The 17,045-nt window shown below is 39.4% G+C and overlaps 1 protein-coding gene across 1 annotated transcript; it reads right to left on the bottom strand.

Moving 5' to 3' along the window:
* Positions 1–2,613: 2,613 nt before the first annotated feature.
* On the bottom strand, positions 2,614–16,257 carry rab15 (RAB15, member RAS oncogene family). The gene is made up of 7 exons (XM_023414889.2): positions 15,928–16,257; positions 7,695–7,755; positions 6,917–6,977; positions 6,094–6,171; positions 5,378–5,467; positions 4,682–4,747; positions 2,614–4,527 (listed from the first exon to the last, which is right to left on the bottom strand). The coding sequence occupies exons 1-7, from the start codon at positions 16,049–16,051 to the stop codon at positions 4,366–4,368; spliced, it is 642 nt and encodes a 213-aa protein (XP_023270657.1). The 5' UTR covers positions 16,052–16,257; the 3' UTR covers positions 2,614–4,365.
* Positions 16,258–17,045: the final 788 nt, after the last annotated feature.

Below are 17,045 nucleotides of genomic sequence, written 5' to 3'. Positions count from 1 at the left end.
ATTTTCTTGATACGTGCCCTGAACAGTTGGGTGTAGTGACGTCAGACGTCACGTCCCCTCACGTACGCCTGTTAACTTAGACGTTTCAAGTTAAGTGACAGTGTTCACTTAGACATACTAAGCCCTGTGAAATCAAAACGATATTATTAGTTAAGAATACTTAATGTTTCAGTGTCGGGTGAACTAATTAGCCCACTTTGATTTAGTTGCCGGCAATAGTTATGAGTTTGTAGTACTGTTCGGGTTTACAGTGTACTATTCCAGTGTGAATTCATGGGATGTGTAGTTTTTGTACGCTAACAAATTAAACCTTGTTTAACTTTGTTACAGAAGCTTGTAGAACAGAGACTAGCCCACACAGTTAGTAACATGCTAGCATTAACAGTTATTGCTTACATCATGTAAATGCACTTAAAAAAAACAATCATCATTAGTCTTGCAGAGCCAGCCCACAATGTCAGCCTGACACCCGAGGCTATGTTATCAAAATGGATTTATATTCACATTAAAAGAGCCTTTCTACAGGTATCTCTAATTATCTTGTCTAGGCGTTGCCGGGTAACCCGTGGCCCTCCATGTTGACAGAATTGAACAAATCACAGCCTGTATGGTGTAAAGGTCTGGGGAGTTCAGCTCCATCCTCTTATCTGAACATAAATGAACTCTGCTCACTGTATTCTGTACCTGTCCTCATCGGAGAGCTTCTCCGTCTTTCTCTTTTCTTCCCACATTCCCACGCACAGAGAGTTATATCACCCCGACTCCCAAACATTCACTCACATACACACACACACACACACACACACACACACACCCACACCATATGGCTGAATGTCAGACAGCTGCAAGACCTGGAGTAATGTGGTAGGGGATTGTGTTGCAGAAAAAGATGATTGTGATGATGTTGGCCTCCTCTCACTACAGCAACATTGAATTCTCTCCTTGCGCGCACACACACACACACACACACACACATATATATATATATATATATATATATATATATGTGTGTGTGTGTGTGTGGGTGCTATGTGTCAGCGTGCAAGCTGAATTGTTATTCTGTACGTGTGTCCGTGTGTCACTCAGCCTTGTGACAGATACTGAGCTGTCATATCTGTCAACTAGACAACAGTTCCACATGCATATTCATCATTATGCTAATTTCACCCAAAGAGCTTTAATGAGTTCACAACATTAACAACTCAGATGAGGTGATAAACAAAAGCTTTGCAGTTTTTTTTCCTCCCGTAATTCTTACTGAGAAAACCCCATCACTGACTGCTAATGACAAATTTATATTAGGCTACTCTATTTTTTTTTTGTGTACACTAAATTAAATTGTGGGGCATTGTACTGTTCTAAAACCATCAGACTTAAATGGGTTGAGGAATTATGTGGGCATTCAGCTATTCAAAGTATTCAGCTTATGTTTGATTAAAGTGACCCCCAGAGGGCAATTACATTTATATGTTGTAACTGATGGTTTGGTTTATTTACTGTTGTAAATATTGCATATGTAACACTATAAATTACTAATAGGCTTCTCACTATGACACATAAGTGCTTTACACTCTATAGTAAAAGAAGACTCTGAGGAGAAGAATCAGACAATGTGGTGAACCTGTCACCTAGTGGTCAAGTTAAGAAGTGACTCAAAAATGTTGTTTTTTGGCAAGTGGAATGAAGTTTGCGGACAGTTAAGTGCATAGAACATCAATTTGATTGCATATTATGTGATTTGACATAAAATTAAAAAAAAAAAAAAAATTAACTAACGGTCAACTTACCAGTTCTTTTGGAGGGATTTCAACCGTATTTCACAGTCTTCCTAGGTGGAATTTGCTCTGTTGTCAGGTATGAGTGAGATGAGGTTGAAAGCTCTGAGTAAAGCTAATGAGTAGATACTCGCTAGTTACAAATCAGTGAGAAAGACTAATTTAGAGAAATATTGCATTTACAGGATTTCTTTGAATGAATGTGATGGAATACCTGATTTTGAAGCTCAATTCAGTACACTCAAGCTTATGTTGGTTAATGTTAGCTAACTTTAGATATTGCAGTGTATAGGATGTTATCTTGAGTCAGCTCACTGCCTTTATGACTCTTCTCTACTTGTGCCACTGTAACACTCCTTTCTACAATGTATCATTATCCTGTATCATTGCATTGTTACACAGTTGCACTTAATCTGACAAAATCTTCAATCTGGTTATTTTACCTATAAAAGATTTCTCTCAGTTGAAGTTCCAGAAAATGTACAATGTCACAATGTATATTGATTCTGGGAGGTAAGATTTCCAATATTATTGCCCACACCTGTCCCTGTACATCGGTATTGCAAAAATATTCTTATTAATATTTAACACAAATGACCCATCCCTAATTTGATGTGTCTTTCCATTATTTTCTTTGCTACCTTTACATCTAATTATTTATTACACTGAAAAAAATCTAATATACCATACCTTATTGTCTGTTTTTAATTTTAGAGGATAAATGCAAAATTTGGCCGATGCAGGGCAAATATGATTGAGCTCTTGTCTGTTCTTTTTCTGTCTTATGTTGGATTCCTGGGTCACAGCTTAACCAAGAAGACACCCTGACACTGAGTCATATATCTGCAAGTATTTACTCATAAACATCTGACATCTTTTCTCCAGGAATAACATGTTGAATGTTACATGTTGCATGTAATATATTTCCACAAATACAATTAGTCTAAAAGAAAAAAGAAAAGTTCTTGCAAACAACACAGATACATTGTGTATCCAGAACATCATTCAGTACAACACACTGCCATTTCACACAGTGCACACATAAACAGTTGTTTTGAGTAGCATTTAGTAATACTAAGTTGCAAAAAAAAAAGCCAAAGTTTGTCCTATGATGGTCATTCTGAGTAAGTCTCCAACAGGCAACTCTGGTCAAATGCTATACTTGTATTACGATCAGCTGATTATTAACTTCATTGAAGTTGCAATAAAAGAAAGGAAAGAAGAGTGAATCGCATGCAAAACTCTCGCTTGTCCCTTGTGAAATCTGAGGGGAACGGAGAAATGGCATCTCCACTGGACTCTGTACAAAACAGTGAGGACAGAATGACCAAAGACATTATTATATTCACGGAGGGAATATTTCAGACCATCTAAATTATCACTGCGGACTTTTTTTTTTATACAGCCCTCTAATGGTAATACGTTAAATTAATGATGTTCCCATCAAGATTTTATCAGTCTACAATGCTGTGAAAAACCTGGTATGTACAATGCAGTGATGGGCAGTTATCAAACCATCCAACTATAGGATATTTTCTGCTATTAACAAACTATAAAATAAAAAATATCTTAGTTTTGCTACAGGGAAATGGACCAATTCTGCTTGCAATGTTTCCTTCCCTCTCGATGCCTTAGTCAGGTACATGTGACCACTTAATGCAAAGATATTACAAGCTGCAAACTTCCTGTGTAGACAACATTTGCATGGAAATTATAAAGCAAAATAATGACATGGCTGCATATATCAAGGATCCTTTCATTTAAAAGAGTCATTGCCAGTCGAACTACAACCAAAATCAGACAGCTAAGGAAAGAAGAAAGAGGGTGTGAGTATAGCTTAATACTGAACAACTCTCCAGTGTGTGTGAGCCGTTTCTGCAATGCATATAGCGCCCTCTTGTGGTGATTTCTTACACTATATCTAATGCATTCAAAGGTAAAAAGGCTAGGGCTGCATGAGTGTTGATGCTCACATAAAGGAAAATACTAAAGAGGTGGAGGACAAGAGTAATCAGTCATATTGTTGATGTGCAAGGCATATAAGAAAATTCAAAATTTTCAAGTCAGCTGTGAAGAGTTCAAAGTCATTCCCTATCCTTTGCATCCGGACTGCTGTACAAACTCTGTAAAGAAAAGATGATAAATTCTTCTTTTCCAACTCTTCTGGAAGTTTTGAGGTTTTGTATCTAGTCTTTTCAACTGCATGTCAATTGCTGAATTCGTAGTGGACAGGAACTGCATTTGGTTACATCAAAGACACACTGAACTGAGCAGGAACTGCTTTAGATAAAGAACATTCTGTCCCACTGAGGGGAACTTTGACATTGTGACCTTCGGTTAGTTAATTCACCACAAACGTTGCACTTCATGGCAAAATGTTTCCACCTTTGCCCGTGGAGCTGCTCTCTAATGGCTCATTTTTTGGCATTGCTCCGTGAACCGGGGGGGAGGGGAGTGGTGTAGCTGGTTTCAAAATTGTAGCTATGCGTGTGTCTGTATATAGGCCTAATACAAAAGGAGACACATATTTTTCCAAGTGTGCAAAGTGTGTGGTGATGACATATATTCAACAAAAATGTATGCTATCTCTTTAACACCAGCAGCCTTTGGGTTGGTCGTCCGCCGCGCTGTCACCGAGTCCCTCCTCTTCCTCCAGAGCAGAAAGATTAAGCTCGTCATTAACGGACATCCGGAGAAGATCCAAGTCCTTTTTATTGGCCGCCAGCACCTGTTCAGCCAATCGTGTGAAAGTCTTGCCACGGGATAAAAGCAAGACGAGAGATAAGCTGCATTTATCAAGTCATTTCCTGCCATTATACAATAATGACCGCATGCATTGCTCTGATCTTATTATGGGTCTGTCGTCTAGTCTAATTCCTTTTAACTGACTCTCCAGGTCACCTCACCTCTGTTATGTTATGGTTGGTGAAGGCACTTGTCTCAAAGAAGTCCATTCCGTACGCCTTAGCCAACTGCAAGACAGATAACAATGACACATTTTATTTTCCTGATCCTTTTGATTTAGCAGCACAGACAACTGTTTCTTTTCCCCCTTTAACACAGATTTGTTACTGTCTGCTGCGGCCCGATGAAGTGGTGTGTTCAAGTGCAGCTTTTAATGAAAAATGTGAGGCAACACTACTGAATCACTACTTGTCTGCACTTGTTCTTTGAGGTCAAACCGGTGCATCAGGGCTCTTAGAGCTTGTTTACGAACTAGACACCCATGCCTACCCCTAAAATTTTAAATATGATTAGTATGAGCTTTTAGTAAACTCAGGCCCAGTTCTGTCGCAGAATACAAACTGAACCAAAGATTAAAGGTTTTTTGTGCAAAGTTTTCAGTCCAACTCATAGCCTCCCAATTTCTGTTTGTACACGTACTGCATAAGTCCTTATTTAATCTTTTATGTTATGTTCCAAAAATGCACCATTTTATAAACATTTTCCAAAATCCAGCCTGACATATTTGGTATCTTTGGAAACTATGCCATCTCAACCAGTCTAGAACAGGTAAATATTCATATCGTCACTGGCCTCAGGTCTTGAGTCTAAAAATCTTTCGGGGAAATAGTTTAACAAATAACCAGTGATTGACCCACCTTGATACCTTGCTCTGTGGCTACCTGCCTTTTGTCCACGTCATCTGACTTGTTCCCTACGAGGATCTTCTGGACCTTGTCTGGAGCATACTGCATGGGTTTGTCATGTGAATAGGAAGGGATATTTACAGATAAGCAAGAGGAATGAAAAACTAAATTAAAGAGATAGGAAGAGAGAGACAGATTTCAAATGTCAAGAGAACAGAGAAGGAAGAAAACACAAGAACGACAGCGCTCAGGAAATGACTCCTAGATTAAAAATATGTAGGAAGCGTGCCAAGATCAATAGTGTATATATTCGGATAAGCCCACAGAGGAAATTAGGTCCATAATGACTAAATTTATAGAATAAAATGGGAAATGGCAGGGGAAGCAGGGCAGATGAGACTGCTTGGAGACTCAAAGCCAATAGAAAAAAACGACTGCAAGAGGAAAATTTTCTCCTTCCAAAATTTATGACTACACATTTAAAAAATACGATGACAGGTATTTGAAATTGAAGATGGAACATAATAAACACAGCACAGCTGTCAGGTCAAAGCATTTGGTTTTTATCACACCATGTCAGACATGTGTTCTTTGTCAACTTGGAGCCTCTGCACAGTAAGTAGTTTTGTCAGTTTTGCCCTTTCTGCAATACAGGAAAAAAATGCTTGTTGATTTTCCACTGCGCTTGATTTATCCAATTCTTAAATCCCCAGATCTCCATGACTCACCTCGTCCACATCACTGGCCCACTTCATGATGTGTTGGAAAGATCGCTCACTCGTGATATCATACACCAGGAAGATTCCCTGAACAGAGATTGTCAAAGATTTAAAAAACAGGTGAGAACCAGTGTATTTTAAAGCACTTTAGAGAGTCGTGTTCTCAATTTCTTGAGCCTTAAAAGCAGTATTTTAAAACCGGTGACATTGATATGATTACTGTAAACAAACCAGACCACCAATTGGAAAATTGGCAGCGTCTACACTGCATTTTACATTGTAAGCGACCGGCTGGGTAAGAAATCTGCTGATTTGTTTCATAGCACGAAACAGGAACAGGATAGTTTTCTTCCATTTCCATTGCCAGTTCCTGGTAAATGGACAATTCAATTCCACCCTCTTTAACCTCGTTAGAAGCCCAAAGCAAAATTCATATAAAATTATGCCAGTGTGGCAATGGTTGCGTGTGGCCATGGAGAGCTAGTCACTATAACCTCACGGGGGGTAAAGGGGCGTGCTCTCTTTAATTACGAGAAACACTGCGCTAACAATGCCTCTGGTGTAAGACCAAACCCTTTTATAATATTGATGATTTGAAGTTTCTAGCTCTAGCAACCTCAGCCCCTTTTAAAAGCACCCAAATGGTTCATCTGAGTACCTGAAGTAGTGCCAAGCTTTTGGCATGACTTATTCCTGTAGCTGTGACAAATTTAATTTCAGAAATAAATTAGATTTAAATTTGTAATGCTACTTTGTTGGAATAATATTGCATGACTGTGTGGCAAATCACTTGCAGCGACAGAGTAAATGGAGGAGACTTAAGGCCACCTACCTGTGCTCGTCTGTAGTACTGCTTAGTTATGGTCTGGTACCTTTCCTGGCCCGCAGTGTCCCTGTGCAGACAACAAACATATATGAGTATGCACACACAACACTTGTGAGGCTTTAATATGACAACGTAAGGGGCAGTAAGCAGGGTTTTAGAAATACTGAGGTCATGAGTCGACATCCCACAGAAGATTTTAACCATAGACCTAAAATTCAAATTTCATGCTGATGTTAGCATACAGCTCAGAGCGCCTTTGTGCCTATATATGCTGCTGTAGACTCTTGTTAGTCCAATGTTACTGCCAGACTGAAAGCTGATAATGCAGGACAAATGTTTTTAAAAATGTGACTTCCAGGCTCATTTTTTCGCTACATATCAGCAGCTGTAGTAAGTTCAGGCTCCAGTTTATAAAAGCCAACTTTAATTGCAAGTCTATGACAGGACAGAGTCAAATGTAAACATAGTGAGATGAAAACTGCTGGAATCGGTTTATAAAATGCTTTGCAATGCGCAAGGTTCTCATTGTAGACCTTGAAATTCCTCCAGGTTACTAAAACCCCAAATTTCTCATGACAAATACAAAGGTCGTGACCTCAGTGTTTTCAGTAGATGCTACAGCCCTGAACATAACATCAGACAACTGTAAGTTATGATAGTTGTAGCACATTTGCAAATAAATAATATTCCCTCTGTCAGAACTACCGTCGGGTAATATCTAATAACATTTTGTTCATCTCATGCACAAGGCCATTCCACATTGTGTTTCAGTCCAATATCCTACCATATCTGTGTCCGTACTTTGATACCATCTATTACTAGTGTCTTCATTTTGAAGTCGACTCCTGTAAGAGAGAGAGGATATGGTTAGGAAATACAATACTTCATCCACGGAGGAGCTCTGGATATGTTTGATATTCCTCCAGATGTGTGAGCGTTTGTGCTCAGGCTAAAATCCTCTGAATGTTCTCAGAGAGGTGAGTGCTCTCCGGCCAATAAGTGACTGAAATCAATTAACCCGGCATGTCTTTAACAGACAAAGGTTCATGAGTGTCTGCTGTGGCTTTGTAACATCATAGAGGGCGTTAATACGATGAGAGCCCCATCATCATCCCTGTATATTCAGCCTGTTAGGAGACGGGGCTAATGATCGGGTGAGCGCGGTCCTCGTTCAGGTCTCGACATCGATCACATCGGAGCTGAAGTATGAGGGAGAAGGGCAAAGCGCTACAGCTGAGCGCTGCATAACACCACAGAGGAACAGATGAGAGAAAAAAGAAGCCAATCTTTGATTTCTATAAAGACTATATATATATATAACAAAAACTAAATCCATGATTACTTCACTAGAAATACACTTTGTCAGAGTTCACAGAAAAGCAAAAGCTTACAGGACAGATTGAGTCTCTATCCAGAATAGTGCCACCAGTACTATTCAAGATTCTCCCATGCAGCACAACTCCACCTCCCTTAGAAATGTTTCACTTCACACATCTCTTATTCATTCAGTCCTACAATCCAATTTCAAGATTTCTACTCTAAAGAATATCAGAATCAGGCCTGCATGTTCAAAGTCTATCCAATAGTGGAATGTAAATTCCTTTTTATGTCATTAATCAACTCCAAAATCCTGTGAAATAATACGGAGGACCATGAATATCTGTCTTGATGGGATTTAATCGAAATGCATAAATAGAGCATCTTTTTTCTCATCTCTTTTCTCTATGATTGTCTCCTCACACTTATGCATTCAAGTCAATAAAAAAACAAGCCCACTAGTTTCTATAGAGCACACTAATCCCTGAGAAATCAATTAACAGTTCATTCCAGTTAACCTGGCACTCAGCGCTCATGTGTCACAGCTGGCATCACGCTCAGAGAAAGAGCTACAGAGTCCGATCGAATCACATATAACTGCTGTTTGTGGTTTTTATAGCTGCATTTAAAAACCACTGCAAGGTTTGTATTCCAAGTGAAACAGCTGACAGGTGTACAATAGCTGGCCCTGGCTGATTTTGAGATTGTACGTATTTGTTAAGAACAAGCTGCAGTCAAGCGAAGACCCCACAGTCTTCGCTTGACTCAGTGAGTCTTGTGCTCACTGACTCGACAGCGTGAGGCCTCATTTAAGTCGGGAGGACTTTCTCTTTGACTAGAGAGCATTCAGACCAAGACTTAGTGAAAGGTCAGCATAACAATCAGTGGCTTGCCTTGCCTGAGGCTTGAAGAGAAAGAGGAGAGTAATGAAAAAGAGGCTGTCTTCCACTGTCATTGTCCAACTGTATTAAGCTCCATTCATCTATGCAAACAACAATGGTTTATATGTGAAATGCAGATACAGACTAATGGATTCTCCAGCTCTACAGTGGGTGTCTAAAGGAAGCAGATGGATGAAATCTGAAAATTTTTTAATGGTTTACCTTTTTCATTATTTCCATTCATCACGGAGGAGACATTACATACAAAAATGAAGTAACTGAAATATTGTGTTGTTCTTATAATCTATAAAATCATAAATTACTCTTATATATTTATTATTTCCCCTCTGTTTTTGTAGGATAAGCAGTATGGCTAATGAATAAATGAAGGAATGTTTTTGAATTAGTTTCCCCTACTTATATATCAATGCGAGAAGATACAGAAATGAACATATTGTGGGTTGCTATGTACCCCAGTTACCTATATGGATAAGTGAGCTACTACAGGCTGAATCGGTGGGTCACATGCAGAGTAATACATTAAATCAAACTTCATACTAGCCTATACAGTGTGACTGTAAGAACAGAACCATGGCATGGCTTGTGTCACGTGCAGCATTCATGGAGTTTCATTGAAATCCAGAAAACGAATAATGAATAAATACAACACAGGTATATACAGTATATATATATATATATATATATATATATGCCTTTATATATACACACACTACACTATATACAAACTTGTACCTATACATCCATAATCCCCACACAGTGTTGCTATATCACCTGCAGTGTGGCTATAGTTGTGATTTCACTTATTTCCATTGCTAAAGCAAGAGCTCCTGCTGCCTCAGCCTTCATGCCCTGTATTCTTCCTATTCATAATCCCAAAGAAAGAACCTTTAGAACCAAATGAAATGAAAGCCAGAGGTTTGTATATAGATCACTTGGATATTTCTATCTTATTACTATCATTGCTTTTGATACTGTGATTCCACAGACCAATGTTTTGTTTTGGGTTTTTTTGTTCAATTTGAATAGTTTCAATAAAATAATGTTTAGGATGCAGGGTAGAATTACATCCATTATATATGATAAAGCTCTTGTTACTTGTATCCAGAAGGTGTGAACTCTCTGGACATGTGTATGAATGTTCTGGTTTCATTTTGTGAAACATACAGGGCTCTGAGTCAATTTATGCTGGCAACTTTTTCTTGGAGATAAATAAAACCTATGAATAACTTTATCATTTAGCAACTGATGCGTATAATTATTCAAAACTATCATCCAATCTCTTTTCTGTTCTATGTTCCATACAGTCACAGCACCCAATGAGCAACTCAGTTATTATCAGGTTTTTTGTTCTCACAAATTTGACACAAACTTCCCTCCATGTTTAAAACCACTTATTATTTCTATGAGTGGTAGTGATTGATTCAATGGAACCCGTGTGTGTGAATGGCAGTGCGCACATGTAGATTGAAAAAAAGAAAATGAATCAAGATGACTACATGGGTAAGCTATAATAGAAATAAATGGAAATCATCAGCAAGTCGATTAAACAGTTATATTTGGGAAACTTCAGCCCACAGTGTCTGCTTCCAGCTGTTGAACAAATCAATTCTCTACGGGTAACCATCTGATTGCTTTGTATTGTTTTACAACAGCCGAGCAGAATGAGAACAAGGTGCAAACGACAGTGCAAACAATGACTGACCTTAGACACAATGGGCTGAGGCTGGTGTGAAGGTACACAGAATGTCTCTCTATGTTAGAGGTTTGATATTCAGTGAATTCGTGTGTTCTGCAGCCAAACATGTTGCATCCAAGAGCGGCCTTCAGTATGTTATTGTTTGGTTTATATTATCGGGAAATAAGTGCACTGTATTGAGTTGAACTGTGTCTGTGACTTCTACGTATTTGACTTAACAGTACTTTTTCTGCATAGCAAACACTTCACACCTTTATTTTGCCAAGTTTTGAGAAACATTCAGCTGTTAAAAAACTGTTAAATCCTAAGTCACGAAGAACAGCTTGAAAAAAAAAAAGCCATTCTACAGCTTCCCCTCTTCCCTTCAGAGGGAAACTGTGACAATGGGGACAACCACGATGTGCACAATATGAGAGACAGCAGTTAATTTAACATGGCAGCATTTCACAATCAGCAGTGTGAAAGCCATGTAAAACGTAATGGGTACACACCCATAACTGACTTGACTAATTACCAGGATGACTGTGTTCGACTATGCAAGACGGATTAGGACATGTGTCAGTGTGCTGTAGGTAATGGTGACAGACTCACTAATGGATGGACGGATGGACGCTTTGGCACTGACACAAATTCACTGGAGAATGGGTCTGTCATCCATGACTATCATTACCGGCTGAGGACAGCCAACAACTGTTAACAGCTGTTGTCTTTAGGCCACAGCAGGATCAAGGACAGACATTTTTATCAGTTATAAACTTGTCATCATTCTGTGCAGTTAAACTTTCTAATATTGAAATGAAATGATGATTTCATACCAGACCAGTGTTACACAGCATTTCTTTTTAGATCAGGATTTTGGTCAAACCCATGACTGAATTTAAATCCCTTCCAAAGGGAGAAGACTGAATGAACGCTGAGAGGAGAAAAACAGTTTAGCAAAAAATTTAAAAAAATCTTTTAGCTATCCATGAAATGAATATAATTTTGATTCTATACTTCAGCCTGACTGATAAATCTGCCAAACTGATACATCAGCTAATATGAGTTTAGCACAGATACATTGGTATTTACATATATTAGGGCCAATAAGTGACAGGAAATTACACTAGAGAAATGCCAAACATCATATATGTCTACGCACATAAGTGATGTCAACTGGTGATCAGTGTTGGTTGGATCTGAGCTGCTACTAGCAGAACACACCTGAATCTCCAACCAAACTGCTCACAGTTGAATTGCATTGTGGGTAATGTGGAAGGCAGGTTTTGACGAAGAAGACTGTGGGGAGAATACAGAAGATGATAAATCTGGTCCTGCTGTATTGATTTTTTTTTTGACTGCCGACCATGAGTCCGACTGTTACTGCATCTGAGTTGGTGGACTAATCTTTTAAGTGCTATGTTAGAAATGAATTCTGGGCAATATATAATTATCAGATTTATTGGTATTGACCTAAAATGTACAGATTTGCGCAGGTTATATCCTGCACCTTTTGATTTAAAGGAAAATGGAAAAACTTTAAGTGCCAAAAATGAACTTGTTCCTTGGTTCATAGCCTAAATTTTCACCAAATTTAACTGAAATCTGTATTTTTTGGGGGCCATTTTTATGCCTAATCAAAAGACACAGTGGAGAGATGAGAGACGTGCAACTAAAGTCCCCAGCCAGATGCAAACCAGAGACGCCACAGCACATGGAGTGCACTTTAACCTCTGGGCCACCAGAGCACCCCTATCAAGTTTCTGACATAGACTGCTGCTGTAACAAACATGCTAACAAACAAACAGGATCCCAACTACATATAGATGTAAGCTCACACCTTACAGTTCCTAGAAAGCCAACAGCATTCATTTCCTTGATAACCTGTTTACAGCAGGACGGCCATCTGTGGCATCTGTGATCCATGCCAGGCCCTTTAGACTAATGAACTCATCAAACAGCAGTGGGCTGAGTGCATACCAGGCCCTGACCACAACACCACTGGGATCACCACCGCAAGGACAGCTGCTTATTGAGCTATGATATAGAGTAGGGCCGCGCTCGTACTTCATAGGTATTTTGACAGCCGGTAGCTCTGAGGAGTCCGGTGACAAGACTGCCGAGGTAACAGCGACGAAGATTAAACTCTGCAGTGTGACTGAATACCATTACTAAATCATCTCTATACAGCTGCTCTCTGCCAGTGAAATGTGCACTTCAGGGCCCCGCTGAAAATGTTAGGAGGAATAGAGTGACCTGTTGAAATAAAAGAGGATACCTGGCTGAGGAAGGGTATGTCGATCGTTCAGGTGAGATCAGAATTCCTGATTCCTGATTATTATTTTATAGTGAGCTGTAACTAGGGAATGAAGCCATATCCTTTGTGGATCCTATTTCCAGATTTGCTATTGATTGTTATCCTATTTCTGAGTATCTCTAAAAAAAAAGAAAGAAGAAAAACCTTTGTGGATCAAAGCAAAGACAAAAATCTTGGCTTGAGTTTGAATGCAGCTCTCGCTCTGTAGTTTCAACTCTCTTTGTTCTGTGCACAAATGCTTTGCCGGTTCGAAGATTACAGAAATAATTTAAAAGACCACAAGACAGTAAAAATATATGGTATATCTGCTGTATTTCATGCAGCCTCTAAAGATCATTGACTGTATCACTGTAAAGTTTTCTCTTTGACCAAAGAATACTGTGTTGAACAACAGTGGTCACTCCTGTCCATCCACCTTTGTCTGGGGCTGTTTGTCATGGCTTCAACCGCCATACAATGAAATTTTGCACAATAGAGTGCATCAGTTTGGGGAGGGTCCAATTTCAGCATGACAATACTGTCGTGCGCACATTGAAAGAAATGGTTTTCTGAGTTTGGTCCAGCGCCTCTAGGATGAATCAAAACACAGACTCTCACTAAAGTTCCTGTGACAGAATGGGAGAAAATCCCTGCAGCCAGCATCTAAAATCTAACGGAAAGTTTTCCAAGAAGGGCGGAGGTTGTTACAGCGGCATTGATGATACTTTAATCAAGTAATGTTTGGGTGTCCACGTGGCTTTATTGAATACAACTCTCTGTGTGTGAGAGAGAGGTCCCAGCAGGTTTTGAGATAATTAAGAGCAAAAAGTGGATGAGTGGACTGTAACAGGAACTGGTGAATAATGGAGCTGCCCATCGGGGGGGCACGAGAGAGAATTTATATCCTTCTGTCACCGTGAAGGTTGGGAAATTATTTATTGATCCACCACAGGAGAGCACTGATGGTGGTCACTCTTGATATCTCTCTCTCTCTCTCTCTCTGAATTTTGTATTCTTGTTTAGTCTGAGAGGTTTGAATTATCACAGGCCCATGAAACACCTCCCAGCGTGGCCTATTGACACAGTCTGCTGCCCACAACTATTCAGTCCTGCATGAATATCTGGACTGCTCGGACTCAAGAGATATGCATGTGCAGGCTGAACGTTTCTTCTAAGAGGAATCAGAAAGGCTTACAATGTACAACATGAGCATGACTCTACAGGGTGGAAGTTTCCTGTAGAGCGCTATAGGTGCACGACTTAAAATAGCATACTGCAGTCTGTGTAAGCATGTGAGCGTATATCACAACTGGCTGGAGCAGGTGGAACAACAAAAGCGTTTAAGATTCAGTGTGATGAGGCTCGTGTAATGAGCAGAAGAGTGAAAAACTGGATTTTCTACCGGCTTCCACTGAGCACTCACGAATCATAAAGGCTTTGATTGTACTACTAAAGCTTCCAGGTAAAGGTCGAAAAATAATGTTAATAAATAATGTTACGTTGAATAATTAATGGTCCAATTGTATTCTCTGTGTCTGTCTGTCTGCAGATCATACCCTGACCACCAGTTTCATGACTCATTGGGAAAACATATTCTCTGTCTTTTCAATGAAATGTCAGTCATCCATCACAACCAGAGAAAACACACTTCCTGACTTTTACTTCACCCTCAAGCCACAGGGATTTCTGTATTTCGTCTTCTCCAAATTATGGACAATTACAGCAAACAGTGTCAGAAAGTAGATGCTAACTTTAATAAAAAAAGAAAAGAAATAAAAAGTGCTTACACGCACTTGGGAGAGGCAGCCCAGGTGCCACGGAGGAGGAGATAAGAGACTCCACCACAGCATATGGAGAAAAAAACAAAAAAACATGGCTAACTGTACATCCTTATTTCCCTAACCTCAAAGTGAAGCATGGTAATGTGCCTGTCATGCTCCACACTCTGAATCCAAACTATGCAGATAGATATACTGCACAGCCCTTAACTATGAGCAAAGAGGCTGGCTTAGCTCTGCTGAGCCGATAGCATTTCCAGGGATGTGGCAAATCCGTGACAAAGTGTAGAAACTGGTGATACTTTTAGTTGGTTCTACAGATAAAGACGGAGTTGAATATGTCAAAATCAGCCTTGTCACACAAGAACAGAACATCACATTTGTGGTGATAATGATTATCCATAAACCTCATTTTGTTGACTGAGGTTTAGGCAGATGTTTCCGAAACTGACATTATTATTTCATGTTTTGTGTTGGGATGAAATTTCATATGAAAGTCCTTGGCTCATTATAGGGATGATACAGTAAACTATCTAAAGATAAATGAAACAATGAATAAATAAAACCATTCATCTCTTTGAGTAGGAACCCCTCAGAGCCCACAAAGGGACACCTGGGGACCCCCCAAACCTCCAGTTTGGCAGGTAACATGGGAGCCTGATGCAAAACAAAGCCCATTACCTCATGCCAAAGTCAGTGCCAAGTGCTGATAGTTAATAAACTCATCTGCATGATGTTGTGTTTCATCTTTCGCCCCAGGGCGTCCTCGACCAATGCAATCACGTTGATTTGATAATTAACACACTCTTCATTCCACGCGAATTCACTCCTCTACTGAAATTGAGCCATAGCCTCTTTAAACTTTAAACTGACCAAATGTAATTCATGGAATGTAGATTGAAAATCCAGTGGGCACAAAGAGAGAGTGCTGCGCATATGGCATCAATAGAAAAGGCTGAAAGACCAGTGTAAAGCAATGGGAGAGCTAACGAATACAAGTGCAGAATAAAATTGAAGAAATAACTCGTGCTGGCGGTGCGGAGTCTTACCGATGGTGGAGATGTGAGACGGGTGAAATTCGTTGTCCGTGAATCTGCACAACAAACATGTTTTCCCAACCCCAGAATCTCCGAGAAGCAGGAGTCGGAAGAGAACATCGTACTGTTTAGCCATAGTGTTGGATGTAGTGTTGAATTAAAAAAGCCCCGGTCAGCTAACTCAGCGATGGATGACCAATCCCTCCCCACCTGCATCCCATGTCTGCTCAGATAGTCAACATAAGGCTCGGGCTTTCTTCTTTTTGTTCACTGGTGCTGGGGTCGGTGGGTAGCAAAACAGGGATGCTCCAGCTTCCCAGGCAGCCTCCAGCTTCCAGTGGGTGCGGTGGACCACTGTCAAGCAAAACTCAAAGAGAGAAAAGCACTTCCGGCTGTGCTTTCCAGCATAAAAGCCTCAGTCACTTGAGAACATGTTCATTTTTTTGTAGGATATTCGGTAGCAAAGAGCATGACTGCATGATTCTATTACATCATGACCATGGTAAAATAAAATTGTTAGTAATTACATTTCACTTCACAGAATTAATTGTATCTGATTATTGTATATATCTGCTGTTTCTGTAATTAACATTCAAAATCTACTCAATTAATTGAACAAACAAACATTAATTGTCATTTACATTTACAATCACATCTTCCATTTGCTATAGCTATTAATAATTACATTGCATTTTTTTTTTTTTAAATCCTTCAACTCAAGAAGGCCAAAATTAGTAATGGGCCCCTTTGTATAAGTTTGAAATTAGTGACTAGTAGTAGTGTGATTAAAGATCTTTTTATTTTGTGAAATGCACCTGCTAGGACATGATATACTGAAATAGCCTAATAAAGGCCTTAAATTATCATTTTAGCTGGATTACCGGGAAATGTGGGCAACCTACCCTGAGGCCCTAGGCCTTCAGGGGCTCCATAAGCCCCAGGCTTATTGTTTAACAGTTTATTTTTTTGTTTGTTTGTTCTGGATTTGATTACTTGCAAATGTATTTGGGGGTTTTAACCATCTTGTAGAAGGGCCATCTGTCAAAATGTTATATCTACGTAACCATTATACTGTATTCACATGGTGCATTTTCCTAAATAGATATTCATATTTAATATTAAATATTTGA

This window comes from Seriola lalandi, unplaced genomic scaffold (assembly GCF_002814215.2).
Source record: "Seriola lalandi dorsalis isolate HSWRI2012SDOR001 ecotype SW California unplaced genomic scaffold, Sedor1 jcf7180002054544, whole genome shotgun sequence".
Taxonomy (NCBI): Eukaryota; Metazoa; Chordata; class Actinopteri; order Carangiformes; family Carangidae; genus Seriola; species Seriola lalandi.
The sequence above is the reverse complement of the archived record's forward strand: the minus strand, read 5'-3'. Positions and strand labels throughout refer to the sequence as shown.